Below are 15265 nucleotides of genomic sequence, written 5' to 3'. Positions count from 1 at the left end.
TCCCAGCTGCCAATGCAGCTCCCACTGCTCTGCAGAGGTGGCTGCCATTGTGCTTTGTTTTGTTACACGACAGAAATGTGGATTAATGAACTTCAAAGCACTGCATTTACACTGCATTTAGGAGCTACCAGTCAAGGAACAGAGTTAGGATTTGTTTCTTTTTCATTTGTTCTGGAGCTCACCTGGGTCACTCAGCCTGGGTGCCAGCCTGTGCTGCACAGAGACATCCCACCCCAAACTCGTTCCTCAGGAACTCTGTGCAGGCTGAGAACCAGGGTCAGGGCTCCAGGGCACTGCTGCCAGCACCCCCAAAGCACCCAGGCTGTTCTCTGTCCTCCCACAGCACCAACATCACTGCCAGTTCCTTCCTGCCCAGTCTCTGTCATCACTGTTTAACACACCCAGACTTTTCCACCCTCCCTCTTGCCCAAAATTCTGCATCAGTGGATCAGGCCCCACATGCTGCCCAGTGAAGTGGCATCTGGGCAGGGTTACAGTGAGAGGACAGGCCCTAGAGTGACCCACAAAACCAGAACACAGCGAGGAATCCTGAGCACACAGGAATCTCAACATCCAAAGCCAAGGAAGGATGACTCTGTGCATGCCCCTCCTAAGCACTGATGTGAAGAACACCCCACTGTCCCCACAGAGAACCACCCCTGCCACACAGCAACACCACCCAGACCACGGGGCAACAGCATTTCCAGCTCATCTTGCAGAAAAGTATTCCAGAATAAATTCTTCTCCCTATGCCCGTGATTATTCCATTAACTCACCCGTGAGCCTCCTATGAGCTGTACAGTTCTGCTTCCAAACATAACCCAGAACAGATCCTGCACTGATACAACACTGGAGATCAACAGATAAGGCAACACTTTCATCATTTCAAGGTTTATAGGAAATGGGCACTTCACAGCAGCTGCAAACAACTTGAAATCAACCATGAAATAATTTGAAGATATCACTTTCAAAAGTGCAACTGAATTTCCTAATGGGAGGATTTCCTCTTTAAAAGGTGAGTGTCCACTATTCTGCTCCAGTCCTTTCTCAGGGCAGAGAGGGACACGGGGCCATTTACAAACACTGAGACTCTACACACCTTCAGTAAACATTTTCCTGTCATCCATGGGAGAGTCACAATTCAAAGTAACAGAAGAAAAGGCAAATGGAAAAACGTAAGCAGTACAGAACAAGACAGGCCAGCCTAGCAGAGCTCTTTCTAAAGTGAAAACTGTTTGTTTCAGTTCCCATCCCAAGCTTCTCAGCTCAAATGAACATAACACAAAAAATCAGCTCCAGGAGTGGGTGCTCAGTGAGGGGAAGGTTTTGCAGAGATCATGGATCCTCCAGGTTCACCTTTCACCACCAACTGCACTTATCTAAAAACCAGTTGTAGCATGAGTATTTTTTAACTTTGCTCTCAGAAAACAAGACTTGGAAGTTCTCAAACCTTGCTTCCATGCAGCCTTAGACTAAATAACAATTGACCTCAGATTATCAAACAATTCTGATCCCATGTGATCCCAGCTTTTTCTTATTCCCAGTCAGAGAGTTCTGTAGGTTCAACTGAGACTGGCTGTGGCCACAGCAGGGAGAAACACAACAGCTACTGATAAAAGTCCAGCATACACATATTTTAAACAGGTTTCACAAAGGTTTTTCCACCCTTCTCTGCTGACAATCCCCACAGAGGGTTATCGCAGTCACAGTAAGGTGTTTAGTGGATGGAAAGTGTGTGCTGTGAGACAGAACCTGGCCTGCTGGCTCCCTCAGGGGGCTGGAAGCACTGCTGTGAGTCAGCCGCGTGTGCTCAGAACGGTGTCACTGCCTCGTCACCCTGAGCTGGGCTTTCCATCAACAGGCTCAAAAGCAGAAGTCCCAGGACATCTTCATGTCCAAATACCAACCCAGTTCCTGTCCACGCAGACCTAAATCATAGACATGCAAACCTCTGTGCACATCCTACCAACCCCTCCTTACCCCAACAGATGTTGACTGTCATTTCCTGTGCTGTTTCATCCCGAAGAATGCAACCTGCACTGGTGCTGGTCTCCTCAAGCACACCACCACAATGCAGCAAGTGCTCTCAGTAGCTGTTCACTGCTGCAGGTGTTGGACACAGAGACAGCTGCCTGGCTGGACAGGCCGGGTGTCTGAAGTGATGCAATCACTCCTGACCTCTCAAAACCTTAAGCCTGCAGTTCACACACAGCCCTGCAACCTCACTCCTCCCCAGAGCTGAGCATACCCACTGCTTCTAGTCAACGTAACCATGACCCAGAGGGACACCTCTGTCACCTGGAACATCATCCCGGTGAGTCACTGTATGAACTGCAGATGGAAATAAAACAATTGTTCCTGCTAATCCCTGCATTCAGTCTGTGCGATCTGCTTTTGTCCCACTCTTCTGTGCATGTCCTTAACAAATCCCCCAGGCAAAGAGCTGTTTGCACACGTTAAGACAACGCCAAATTTTCACCTGTGTGTGAGTCTTTAAGAGGAAACCCACAGCCTGTGGGTTTCTCCTGACTCCAGCTGGACTGAGCTGTTCCTCCTGGCAGACATCAGCGGTGAATCAGAGGCCTCTTGACAAACTTTAAAGCATGAGGTGAGGCTGCTTCCCTGTGCACCTTTGTAAAGGTGTTTTGTATTTGGTTTCTGAATGCCAGAAAAAACAGTCACGTCTGTAACTGGCCTTGATAAGGGCATTTGGAAGAAGTTTCCCACGGTGCTGTGGAAAGAAAACTTGGACAGCAGAGGAAAGGGGTTTGTCTGAAAAAGGAGCTCAGAGACTCATTTGTTTAGAGAGCCATGGGATTCAAATGGAAAACATGGAGCAAAGACTTTGGATCTTCAGGAGAAGTCATGGGCTAATACTGCTGTGAAGCCAGAAGTCAGATCTCTGGCAACACCAAACATTGTAATGTCGTGACAGGCAGTCACATATCACAGCCAGGGCAAGAACCACAACCACTCACACAAATCCCCTCAAACTCAGGCAAAGTCATGAAACTGGAAAATGCAATATATGTTTGTATTAAAATGAAATATAGAGTCTTTGACCACCATCCTCCACTCTTACCCTGTACCTTCATAAAGCACAGGCTCAGGTTTTGGAGCAAAATCTTTTCAAGCAGTTCATAAAAATAATTATATATATATAACTACCAAAGCATTCACTGTGCATCTCTGCAAAAGGTCACTGAAAGACTTAAACAGTCATCAAAACGCGCTACAGTTTTTTCTTCAAGTACAACTAGTGGCTACTTATTATTACCCTTTGGGCTAATTAATATCTATAGAACTATGCCATCATTAAGACTTTTAACAACAAATTGCACTGAAACGACCGGGTGTATCGACAGCGAAATGAAAGCACAGCGAGACCACAACAAAGTGCAGCACAACGCAACAGCAGCACCGCAAAAAAAAACAACATCAGAGCAACAACAAACCCTCCGCTGATGCTCAGCTCTTCCCGCGCGCAATAAAAGCCTTTTCCTCGAGCTCAGGAGGTGGCGGCACGGTGACACCGACGGCTCCGCTCGGGTAAAAACCCGAATTTGGCAGCCGCAGCAGGTCGGGGCTGGGCCGCGGTGAAGCCGCGGGGTCGGAGCGCGGAGCCGGAGCGGGGGTCCCGAGTCACGGTGCCGAGGCCGGCCGCAGCCGGGGCCTGTCGCGGCCGGTCTCTGCCCTGCCCGGGCCCGGCCCCGCCGCCCCGGTACCGCCGCAGCTCCCGCAGCAACATGGCGGCCGCGGCCCCTCCGCCCCGGGGCCGCCTCGGGCCCGCGCTCACCTTCAGTCAGTTCCATTCTCACGGCCCCGCCGCGTCCGCCCGGCCCCGCGCAGACAAAGGCGGCGGCGGGGGCGGCGCGGGGCCTCCGCCTCCTCCTCCTCCTCCTCCTCCCGCAGCACCAGCAAGGCCGCGACGGAGCCCCGGCCTCGATTTCCGCGCCCCCCGCCGCTAGAGCCGGCTCCGCCCCGGGGGAGGCCGCCCGCCCCCAGCGCCCGCCGCGGCCGAGGGAGGCGCTGGCGGGGCCCGGCGGGTCCGGCGGCTCGGCGGCCGAGGGAGGCGCTGGCGGCGGCGGCGGCGGCGCTGGAGCGGCTGTGCCGGTGCGGCCCCGCCGAGCGCCTCCGCCTCCGCCCGCCCCCCGCCGCCGCCGCACTGAGCAGCCGCAGGCGCACGCGCCGCCGTCGCCCATTGGCAGCTCGGGCGGTGCCCGCCGCAAGGCACCACGGGAGATGGAGTTCGGTGGCGGGGGGGGGGCGGTGGAGGGACAAGCGAGGACTGGGGTGGGATTTGTGTCCGTTTATAGGCTCCTCGGGCAAGAGGGGTAAGGGGCTGGATTGAGAATAGCTGCGAGAAAGGATATTTAAAAAGTGATTCTGCTCCTCGCTTTAGAGACCTTCCTAAAGGCCCCTTGTGCAGCGTACAACATTCATAGATGTATCTCCTCGGGAACAGGAGAGGAGACTCATCTATTTCCTCATGCACACAGGAAAAGCTCTTTTAGACATAATGTTGAAATCCCAGTTTCGTACTGGGAGCTCTGACAGCAGACTTGGGAGCTCTGTCCCCTTTTTCATTTATCTACCCCATTTTATTTTCTACTTTTTAAAATACTGTTCATCTGTTTGGCCATCCATTAGCCAAAGGGTTCCAGACCCTTTTTTCCACCGGGCCAATGAAATATTTTCCTCTCTAGTCTCTGAAAACCAGGTAGTATTTCATGGAATTTCAGAATGGCTCGGGTTGGAAGGGACATTAAAAAGGGAACAAGTCACCTGTTACCTGCTGAGAACGTTTCTCCAGCTGTCAGCGTGTTCTGTTTGCTCCTCAGACACACAGCTTTGGAGTGTTTGTCTCCACATGTCGGGGCTTGACTCTTCTGTCTGACACCTCATTCCATGCAAAGCCGTTCCAGAGCACAGAGGAGTCTCTGCTCTGCTGCTTCCCGGCACACACAGAACTGCTGCCAAGGTGTTTTGTGTATTTACGGACACTGCATGGAGAGAGACTGCCGTGACAGGGCAGCGGGGAACGGCTCCCCACTGCCAGAGCAGTATTGGGAAGGACTCTTCCCTGCAGGGGTGGAGAGGCCTGGCACAGGTTGCTCAGGGAGCTGTGGCTGCCCCATTCCGGGACGTGCCCGAGACGGCGGGGGATGGCGGGAGGTTTCCCGCCCACGGCAGCGGCTGGATGCGCTTTAAGGCCCCGAAACAGGGAGCGGCGGGTCTCGTCCCGGGCAGGCCCCGATACGGCTCCGCCAGAAGCTTCAAGGCCCCCTCGGGCCGATCCCGAGCGCCCGCCATGCACATGACGTAATGTGCAGCGCCTCGTCTCGATGACGTCACGCATCGACCCGTGACATCATTGTCCACTCGCCGCCGCCGCTCTCGCATCCAATCAGCGGCTTTTCCCGAGGACCCCTCGGGTCAGGCCCCGCCCCACTCCGCTCCCATTGGGCGGATCTGCAGCAGGCCCGGGATTCTAACGTCTGATTGGCTAAGGTGCAGGAGGCGCGGTGCGGCGCCATGGCGTCACGGCGCCGGCGCCACAGAGCGGCGAAGGGTCAGAGCGGCGCGCGCGGAGCACCACGGGACGGCTGGGAGGAGCGCGGCCGGCGGGGAGCGGAAGCGGAAGCGGAACCGGGATCACGATCAGGGGATCAACGGGACCGGGACGGGGATCGGCACAAGCGCAGCGACCGAAGAAGGGCAGCGCATCCCTGGCGGCTCAGCCGGAGACTCGTGGCGGCCCCCGGTGCGGCCCCGACACGCCCGGCGGCGGCTCGGGGATGGTCCGGCCGGGCCCCGGCGGCCCCCGGCGCCGCCCGGAGCTGCCGCCGACCCCCGCGGCTGCCGGGGCTGAGGTCCCGCCGCCCGGCCATGGCTGCGTGCGGCTGTAACGCGCTCCTGGCCGCGGCCAGGGCCAGGTGAGCCCCGCAATCCCCGGGCTCTGTTCCGCGGGCGGGGTGGGCACGAACCTTTGCGGGGGTTGTTTGCAGCTGCCTCGTTTTATCCCTGGTTAAACGACTTCCGAGAGACGCTACGGAGGTTGCCCCCCCTTCCAAGAGATGAGTTGTTAGCGCAGGACAGGTTCTCAGCCTTTCAGCCGTTGCTGAAGGATCAGGATCTTAGCCACCAAATCAATTTTGCGAGCTTGATTTGGTGCTGGGGAGGTCCGTTTGGGTCTGATGCCTCGGTACTTTGGCATCACTGCGCTGTTCTTACTGAAACGACTCTCCAGTTTCAGAGGCTGCCATCTCCTGGCACACTCCGGCCCTCTGTGCTCTCCAGCCGTTGCTCTTGTCCATCTGGTGGATTCCCAGTTAACCTGGACTTCAAGAGACCCCAAAACCCATCCCTGGCCACGCCATGCCTGCCTGGGCGCTGCCCTGCCTCGCTCACCTGCCCACACCTTGCACACCTCCACCAGCCCACGGCAGCAGCTCCCAGGTGAATCCCTGCCCCACAAAAATCCAGGGAACCAGGGAGCTAAACCTGCTCAGACTCTGACAAGGCAGATCTTGGAGGCTCCTGTGGGAAAAAAGTCCTTGCGACAAAAAGTTGTGGATGAGCTGAAGCATTACTACCATGGATTCCACCTGCTCTGGACTGACACCAAGGTGGCTGCCAGGATGGTGTGGAGGCTGCTCCATGGGCAGGTGCTCACCAGGAGGGAGAGGCGAAGGGTAAGGGTCACAACATTTGGATAAAGTGATTTAGAAAGAGGCTTAGGCCCTTCTTTGGACACATTTTGTGTGTCTGGCTGAGTGATAATCTCTGCTGTGCTCTTCTCCATACAGCTGCTGAGAACTTGTGCAGATCTCTTCCGGCTGGTTCCCTTCCTGGTGTTTGTCATTGTCCCCTTCATGGAGTTTCTCTTACCTGTGTTCCTGAAGCTCTTCCCTCAAATGCTGCCCTCAACGTTTGAGACGGAGTCAAAAAGGGTTTGTGTCCTCTCTGAGGCTGTGGAGTGTCCACAGCTCCTCAGAACATCTGGGCAGCTGTGCAGGGCTGCTGTTCCCTGCCTCCTGCTGCAAGTGAGGATCAGCCTCACCCAGTGCATGAGACTTTCCCACCTTATTCCCGAGCTGAATGGGGCAGTTAAAAAGCTGTGCTGTAGACAGGGATCAGAAGGAATGTGCACAGCAATTCCATTTCCTACGGTATATTTTCTGATTTATACTTTTGTATTTCCCCAATGAAGGAAGAAAAGCTGAGGAAGAAGTTAAATGCAAAGCTGGAGTTAGCCAAGTTTCTGCGGGAGACCATTGCAGAGATGGCCAAAAGGAACAAAGCAGACTCAGGAAAAGGGAAACAATTCTCCTCTTACCTGCATGAGGTAGGATGGGCCGTGCTGGGGATGGCAGCCATGGCACAGACACACCTTTAGTGCTGCTGGTTTGGGCAGAGAACACAGGATTTGTACCAGGATTGTGGAGACATTTGACAGCTGCACCTTTCACCCTGTGAAACTTCCAGTGGCCACTCAATAACAGTTTCATTTTGACCTTTAGCTGTATCATGCTGTCTCCATCAGAGGCAGAGGAATTGCAGTGTGAGGAGGGGGCAGGGGGGGAGGAGATGCCCAGATGACCATCCTACTCAGGTTTGGTTCTGTTCAGTTCCATCGCAGCGGCCACCAGCCCAGCACACAGGAGATCGTGCGCTTCTCCAAGCTCTTTGAGGACGAGCTGACCCTGGAGCACCTGGAGAGGCCACAGCTGGTGGCTCTGTGCAAGCTGCTGGAGCTGCAGCCCATCGGCACCAACAACCTGCTCCGCTTCCAGCTGCTGCTCCGGCTGCGCAACATCAAGGCCGACGACGAGGTGGGTCTGCAGAAACACACGGGGACTGCCTGCTGCTGGCACCAGGCTCGTGTCCCTGCCCACACACCCTCCCCAGCAGCAGTTTGATACTGGTGGGAGTCAGGTCCTCCCCATGAGAGATTCCAGGAGAGAACACAATGAGAGTTTGTCTCCATGCAGCCTCGCGGTCTTTGGGGAGCTGTAACCAAGGTGGCACTGCAGATGTTGTCACTAGAACATTTTGTTGTGGAGTCATGCTGACTTAAAAAAAAAAATGGATGGGTTTTGATGTGCAATGGGGTTATTTGGAAGATGGAACCAGATTATATGTGCAGAGTGAAGGGACAGCAGGTAATGGCCATAAGTTGCGACAAGGGGAATTTCAACTTGATGAGAAAAAAAAAAATCAGTGAGTGGGTGAACAGTGGAACAGGTTGTCTGGAGGCTGTGAAATCCCCATCCCTTAAAGCACAAATGGAAAATGCTGAGCAATTTGAACAGGAGGTTGTACTGGGGGCCTCCAGAAGTCTGTTCAGGTGCAAGAGGGTCTTGGCTTACCCTGTGCCTGGATGGGAACGTTGCTGTTCATTCCAGATGATTGCCAAGGAAGGGGTTGGTGGCCTGAGCGTGTCGGAGCTGCAGAGTGCCTGCAGGGCCAGAGGGATGCGGTCACTGGGGCTCACTGAGGAGCAGCTGAAGGAGCAGCTTGGGCAGGTGAGTGTTCCCTGGCATGGGCTGGTGTGGCCAGGCTCCTGAGGGGACAGATTCCAGACAGTGGTCAGGTACAGAAGGCACAGCTTCCTGAGAATTCCTGCATGAGTTTCAAGCTGGATGCTCACCTGCAGAGCTGAGCTCTGAGGCATGAAGGGTCCAGGTTATGTGCTAGACAAACAGAACCAGGGTCAGATAGAAGCAAGGTGAACTGGGGGGTGTTCCTAACTCTTCAGACCCATTTCTTCTCATTATGGTTTTAAACTGTAGGATTGCTTTAAGGACCAAGAGTGTTGTATTAATAAATACCCACACAGAGCCAATATGAAGCAACTTTTCTTTCTGTTTTCTCCCAACAGTGGCTGGATCTGCATTTAAAGGAGAATGTTCCTTCTTCTCTCCTTCTGCTTTCCCGTGCCTTGTACTTAATAGACCTAAAGCCACAATCCATTCCCATTCCACAGAACAAGGCAAGTTGTTTGAATAAAACTTTTAGGTTAATAGCTCAACCATTGTACATTATAAAAAGGAAGGGCTGTGATAGGAATCTTGTTTTCTTATCCTACAAGTGGACTGAAGTTATGACTCAGTGTTCTTCTGCAGACAGGTGAAGCTGCTGGAGTAGTGACGTCTGTACTTGAAGGTCAGGAGACCCTCCTGGATCCTGCCCCTGTTGTACAAGGAAGAAAGGTTAGAAATAGCAGTCTGCAAGCAGGAAAACGTGCTGAAATCGTTGGGAATTAAATGTGACCAAACCTTTCCAAAGCTGGACAAGACCAATGTTTCACACCATGGCACAGAGCACGAGCAGTGTCTGTTCTTGCACTGTGTGGATGTTTTCCCCCCAAGAGCCTCACAGCTTCATGTTCTGATTTAAGAGGCAAGGGAAGGGAACAGGGATCTGCTGTGGCACAACTGGTCTGTGGCTGGGAGCAGCTGGTTATTCAGTGCCACGTACTGGCTCCCAGCCAGGGAAGACTTGACCTGAATTGCCTCAGGCCTCAGCCCAGGTACATTCAGCTCAGAGAAGGCAGTTAAAGAGGACTTGTTTATGGCCCTCTTACTGAATTTGGGTTCAGTTGTCCAGGACAAAATGAGCCAAAATATCTAGAGTAAGAAAGCCAGAGCATATGGTTCTCAGCATCATGCTGCAGTGAATTCCTTAGATTAGTCCCAGCTGATAAAAGCAGCAGCAGGAATCAAAGAATATTCTATCAACTGCCAGAAATATTTCCACATAGTGAAATTGTGCTGGGGAAACAATGGAAATGCCAGCACAACTTTCACAGAGTGAGCAGGGAACAGCCTTGCTCAGAAAGGGAGAAGGGGCTGGGGGGTTTAGCCCTTTCTGAGAGGGTTCTGTGACTTACAGCTGCTTTTCTCTTAAAGAATGAAGAATTTGTGTCCCAGCCAAGAGAGAAATTGGCATTCTCAGAAGTGTCAGTGAAGCCTCCCCCACGAGAGGTGAGCTTGTCAGAGATCTTAACACTTCCCAAAAGAGACTGCTCTTCACACAGCTTTGCAGCCAAACTGTGGAAGCTCGTAGCACAGGATGCTGTGAATGCTGAGTTCAAGGAGCAGCTGGAGAAGCTGGATGAGAACTGCACTGAGGGCTATTCAATACAGAAATACATCACAGAGAGCAGTCACACTGGGGAAAGGAGCAGAGCACTGGGGGAATTACTGATACATCCTTGTACTCTTCCTTAATAATCTGCCTTGGGCCACTAGGACAGACCAGCCTGCCCTTGGAGTCACCAGGGTGTCAAGAGCCACTTCTAACCTGTGAAAACATTTCTGCAGTGGTAGTCTTTGTTTTGCCCATTTTCTTTCTGTGAATATTTGATTTCAATTTAGGTGGCTGTGTGCACATCTGGGGCACGTTTGGGAGTTCAGACAGGCTCCTATCTCCTTTAACCTGTAAAACTTTGCTCATCAGCTGTTACTCTCCAGAGCAGTTTCCCATGCTAAACGGGATGACACCTTCAGAAAAGATACTGAATTTCAAGAAACATTTGTACTGCCTAAAATCTGCCCTTTCCTTTTGCTCCTAGACCAAAATGGAAGCATCCCAGAGCAGCAAGGCTGGTGCCAACGGAGTCTAACCTGGAGCCAGCACTGGGAGGAAGCAGGTTTCATCTCCACACCTCCTCCAAAGGGAGCATGGATTTCCCAGGAGGCTGCTCTACACAACAAGGCAATAGCCCTCAGGGGCCTCTCTGTCTGTCTCAAGCTTGTTAGCAACTAGGCCACTGCTGTCTGGATGGCCCCAGACATCTCCTTTGTGCTGGAACCTTGCCCTGCTACTTTTAACTTATGGTGTAAATATGTTAATAATGGTGCTGCTGTCTGTGCTGTTCCTGGGCAGGTGTTTGTGCTTAGCAAAGGCAGCTTTTCATGTCAGAATGGCCTGTGTACAGAGCAAGCTGGGCTGGGGGTCCAGCAAGGCCTGTTCTGCAGTGTGAAATCCTCTGCAGAAGCATCCCCCAACACACCCAGGGCCAGCAGCTCGTCCTGAGTGTCACAGCTCAGGCTCTTGGTCCTGATTAGAGTGTTTTAACCAGTGACCAGCCCACAAAGACCCACGTGGCCACAGTTTTACTGAGGAGGGTAACCACAGGGAAGGAGGGAGCAGCACTCAGTGCTGGGGTAGAACTGATCAGAAGCACTTCAGACCTTGCTGGGCAGGAGCAGAGCAGTGACAGAAGAGCCTCCACCTGTGAGTGTTTGCTTCCCCAGTGAGAGCTGTGCAGGTGCCACACACTGTGACAGAATCAGACTTGCACTTTCAGGATCCCTCTGGGACCTGCACACCCTTCCTGAGTGTGGAGATTTGGTTAATCTTTACCAGGCTCAGAATACACACCAAGTACTCTCCATACTTCTCCTCACACGCTCCAGTGATGACTCAGTCTTTTTGCCAGACTCTCAGAGGATACTGAAAAGCTGTTTTTAGCGTTTGTTAAATTTTTTACTCTGTCCTATGTAAATGCTGAGAAATTACTCACTTTTTGGATTTTAAATATGTATATTTTTACTTACTGTAAAATTAGATTTGGTGCTAAGTAGGAATGAAATGTCTCTTCAGAGGTTAGACAGCCTTTAGACACCTCGACTAAAAGCCAGTTTTCCAAGGTCAGGTGTGAGCAGCACTTTAAATCTGAGACCTCAGGCTCCTACAGCAGCACAGAGCCAGCTGTCAGGTGTTCTGTGTCCTTAGCTCTGTACCTGAACCTCTCCTTGTTCATCCAGCCTGTCCACAGTACCAGATCTGTGTCTAATAATAACTGGGAGCAAATGTTATTTCAATAAAATAACACCCTTGCTGTGAAGTCACTGCTGCCTCTTAGCGCCGTAATGAGGGAAGGCATCTCCTCCCTTGTGTTCCAGCCTGTGACTGCTCCTGCTCCCAAACCCGGCTGAGTTTTTCCTGGCAGCCTTTGGAACCCTGGGGAGGTTTGGGGGTAAAATGATCAGGTAACAGCCCCTTCATTTGCCACCAGCCTGGAGAGGTTCCTGCTCCATCCGAGCTCGGAGCTGTGCTCCTGCAGAGAACTGCCCGGCAGCCGCTGCTCCAGGCACGGAGAGGAGGAGGTGTCCTGGGCGGGATGAAGGCAGAACCAGCCAGCGCCGGCTGCCGAGGGAGCAGCACATTCCTGGGCTGAGAGGTTTCACAGATGGAGAGTGAAGAGGGGCTGGCGAGGAGCCCCGACATCACCTGGGCACCGCCCTTCCGTGGGCGAGCTCTGCGTGGGCTCTGGTGCCTCCCACGTCCCCGTGCTGCAGCCATGCGTGCACCACCACAACCACATCACGCTGCTGTGTGTGTGTGCGAGGGTCATGTGTCCATTTGCCTCCTGTGTTTTCAATTTAGAAAGAACTGGAAGCTGGGACTCACTCTTGGATTTCCCGCGGTGACCCCCAGCCCCACGCCCGGGTTCAGCCAGGCACAGGCTGTGGCAAAGCCTCTCTCCTCCCAGGGGAGCCAGGCCCTGGGGCAGGCAGAGGGGCCCTTACACACCTCTGAACAAACCTGTTTTCAGATCAAAAATCCCCTCCTGCCCCAGCCTCAGGGGTCACTGCTGCTGCAGGACGCCCTGGGGGACGTGCCCAAGGCTCACCTCTGGCTGGCACGTCAGGACTCCAGGCACCTTCCCAGGACCCCTGTACCCTGCACACACAGAGGGGAGAGGCAGCAATTCTGCTTCATGACCTTTCCGAGCGAGGGGAGGAAACGACCCCCGTGGAGCCCCATAAATCACGGGATTCTGTTCTGCAACATTGGGCAAATGAAACGCTGCAGCGATCCAAGGCCGTGTGTGCTTTGGCGTGGGGAGAGCTTTTCCAGCCACGCCGGTGCCAAACACCTTCCAGTCTCCCCTCAGCCTGGAGAACCAGCTCCTCTGCTGTTTATCCTTCCCCCGGGCATCCTCACACCGCGGCTGCTCCAGCCTGGAGCCGGGTGTTGTGGCGCCCGTGGCCATGCCTTGCTCGGGAGTTGGGGATTTCTGCTGGATGCTGCTCCTGTGCCAGCGCCAGCCCTGGGCCTTGCGTCAGCCTCTTCCCCAGAAAGCTGCTGGGGAAAGATGCCCCGGTCAGCACTTTTGGAGGAGATTAGTATTCAGAGGGAAAAGCAGTGATTTAGTGCGGCCCAAGCACAACAAAGGCTGGGATTTACGGCTCCCGGATCCCAGCGCCACATTCCTGCAGCCCTTCTGCCTCTGCTATAAACGTGGAACAAAGGAGATGGAGCTTTATCGCAGCCCAAAGTCATGTGGGGCAAGGGCTCCATTGTCAAACCTTGTATGGAACTGGGTGAGGTGCAGGTGGCAACGTCCCCAATGTGTCCCCATCCCACTGCCCCTCATGCTGTCCATCCTGCCTCTCCCCATGGTGCCCACATGGTGCAGGGCAGGGCCCAGGACAGCAAGGGTTTGGGGGAGCCACATGCCCCAGCTGCACACTCCTGGCTCTTTCTCTGCTCTGCTGTGGGTGCCCAGGTAGATTGGACCTGGGTCCTGCTGACCCCACAGCTGGGTTGGACACAGGTTGGACACACAGGTGGGGACATCACTCCTCACCATCCGTTGAGCTCTGCTCCAAGCCGTGGGACCCTGCGCCAAGGTGGAATGGCACAGGAGGTTCCTGCCACGGCTGGCACAGGGACAGAGCCCAGCTCAGCGCTGGCAGAGCAGCCACGTCCTGGGCTGGGGCCAAGGGATTGTCCCGGCCCTGCTCAGTCCGAGGGCTTTAAAAGGAGAGAATGGGGAAGGCGAGGAGTGCAGGAGACAAAGGATGCTGTGAGAGCCAAACGTGGTACACGCCAAGCAGCCTCTGATGCCCAACACACCCCACCCACTCTGGGGCTCCCGGGGGCAGCACCTTTAGATCCTCCATTGCTCTGGTGCCATTTCCCAAGGGACTCTATCCCAAATCCCTCCTAAGGAGAGCCCTTGGTGCTGGGCAGCGCTGGAGGGGCTGCAGGCACCTCCTGGGCAGGGTCCCAACTGAGGGGTGCTTTGGTTCTGCAGGTCCCCCACAGTGCTGGGTGGGGGTTTTGGGGTAAGCCCATCCCTCGGTTTGCCCACACGGAGAGAATGGCTTACCAGGAAGAGTAGAGAGGAGCTGAATCTTCCTGCTGGGGTCCAGTATTCAGGCAGCCCCCGTGGTTTCTGCTGGGTGCCAGCCAGGGCAGCACCCCGGGGACTCTCCACGCCTGTGTCCCCACGGAATGCAGCGGGCACCCAGCTCATGTGCCCCTTCCCCAGCCCAGCAGAGAGCACCAGGAGCTCTGCTGCAGCTGCTCTGCTTATTATCATATTTAATTGCCCTCCTGGTAACCCCAGGAAATGAGCAGGAGATGGTGAGAGCTGCAGTTTGGGATGATGTAAACACGAGCTCCAGCTCTCCCTGCGCCTCGCCAAGCCGGTCCCGGAGAGAGCAGTGATTTATGGAGCCCCCCAGCCCTGCTCCCCCCGCCTGGGCTGAGAGTTTAATCCAGGCCCGCAAATTCAACATAAATCACTTGATTAAAAGCTCTACTTAATTTAAAGGGGGTGGGGGGTGGGCAGAGTGCAGCTGATCGATTTAATTTGCACCGGGAAATAGCAACAAGCAGATGCATTTAAAAAGGCCAGTGATGCTGCAGCTGCTTCAAGTGCCTCAGCTGAACCACTGAAGGGCTCTGGAGGCTGGCAGCCCCTCTCACCCCGTCCTGCCCTGCACGGTCAGCCACCTCCCACACCACTGCCCACGCCCCGTGGGCTGCAGGGTGCTAAAATATCTTTATAGGGAGTGCTGGAGCCGTGAAAAAACAGAATTCCCACAAAAACCAGCTGCCATCGTGACTGCTCCCTGAGCATCCCGAATTCCTGCTGGGATGGGCTCGAGCACCTTGACAGCCCCCTCCTCATTTCCTCCCCCCAGGGACGGGCCGTGGGTGGCCAAGTCGCGGTTAAAGTCTTTAATAATTACAAGAATTCCAGATTCATTACAGAAGAGTTTACAACAAATAATATTTCTCCATACAAAGGCAAAATAAACTTTTCAAGTAACAGCGGCCTGGCTCCAGCGTCTCGACACGGGCGGGACGGGGGGGGTCTCGGGTGGCCCCCGGCCCGTTCACACGGCGGAGCAGAACTCGGGCAGTGGGACAGCCCCGGGGAGCACGGACGGGCGGAGCTGGGACCAGGAGGCTCCTCCGGTAAGGCACTGGCAGGCACTGCCTGGAGGGGACCGAG

The 15265-nt window shown here is 54.4% G+C and overlaps 2 protein-coding genes across 15 annotated transcripts in view; one reads left to right on the top strand and one right to left on the bottom strand.

Annotated features, from left to right (window-relative positions):
* The window catches only part of NSD3 (nuclear receptor binding SET domain protein 3), a 31860-nt gene extending 27729 nt beyond the window's left edge, over positions 1-4131 (bottom strand). For 5 of the 12 annotated variants that reach the window (XM_066337269.1, XM_066337271.1, XM_066337272.1 and 2 more), the window contains exon 1: positions 3797-4125. The gene's annotated coding sequence lies outside the window, so the exon portion shown is untranslated. Of the gene's footprint in view, positions 1-3455; positions 3527-3796 lie in introns of those variants that run through there. The other 7 variants (XM_066337274.1, XM_066337279.1, XR_010745515.1 and 4 more) reach the window with 6 other exon arrangements.
* Positions 4132-5573: 1442 nt separating this feature from the next.
* On the top strand, positions 5574-11857 carry LETM2 (leucine zipper and EF-hand containing transmembrane protein 2). Of its 3 annotated transcripts, none has more exons than XM_066337331.1 (10): positions 5574-5936; positions 6251-6695; positions 6810-6953; positions 7214-7348; positions 7632-7835; positions 8409-8528; positions 8885-8999; positions 9133-9215; positions 9915-9989; positions 10580-11857. In XM_066337331.1, the coding sequence occupies exons 1-10, from the start codon at positions 5890-5892 to the stop codon at positions 10628-10630; spliced, it is 1419 nt and encodes a 472-aa protein (XP_066193428.1). In that variant the 5' UTR covers positions 5574-5889; the 3' UTR covers positions 10631-11857. The 3 variants fall into 3 exon arrangements, with proteins under 3 accessions (XP_066193428.1, XP_066193426.1, XP_066193425.1); XM_066337329.1 differs by having other exon boundaries at positions 5580-5936; positions 8885-8995; positions 9129-9215; XM_066337328.1 differs by lacking the exon at positions 5574-5936 and having other exon boundaries at positions 6183-6695.
* The last annotated feature ends 3408 nt before the right edge of the window (positions 11858-15265 follow it).

This window comes from Sylvia atricapilla, chromosome 28 (assembly GCF_009819655.1).
Source record: "Sylvia atricapilla isolate bSylAtr1 chromosome 28, bSylAtr1.pri, whole genome shotgun sequence".
NCBI classification, from domain to species: Eukaryota; Metazoa; Chordata; class Aves; order Passeriformes; family Sylviidae; genus Sylvia; species Sylvia atricapilla.
The sequence above is the reverse complement of the archived record's forward strand: the minus strand, read 5'-3'. Positions and strand labels throughout refer to the sequence as shown.

Coding starts and splice junctions, on each gene's coding strand:
- LETM2 (XM_066337328.1), top strand. CDS start 6,198: ATGCCTCGGTACTTTGGCATCACTGCGCTGTTCTTACTGAAACGACTC. Junction 7,836..8,408: donor ACATCAAGGCCGACGACGAG/GTGGGTCTGCAG, acceptor TGTTCATTCCAG/ATGATTGCCAAGGAAGGGGT. Junction 9,990..10,579: donor TGAAGCCTCCCCCACGAGAG/GTGAGCTTGTCA, acceptor TTTTGCTCCTAG/ACCAAAATGGAAGCATCCCA.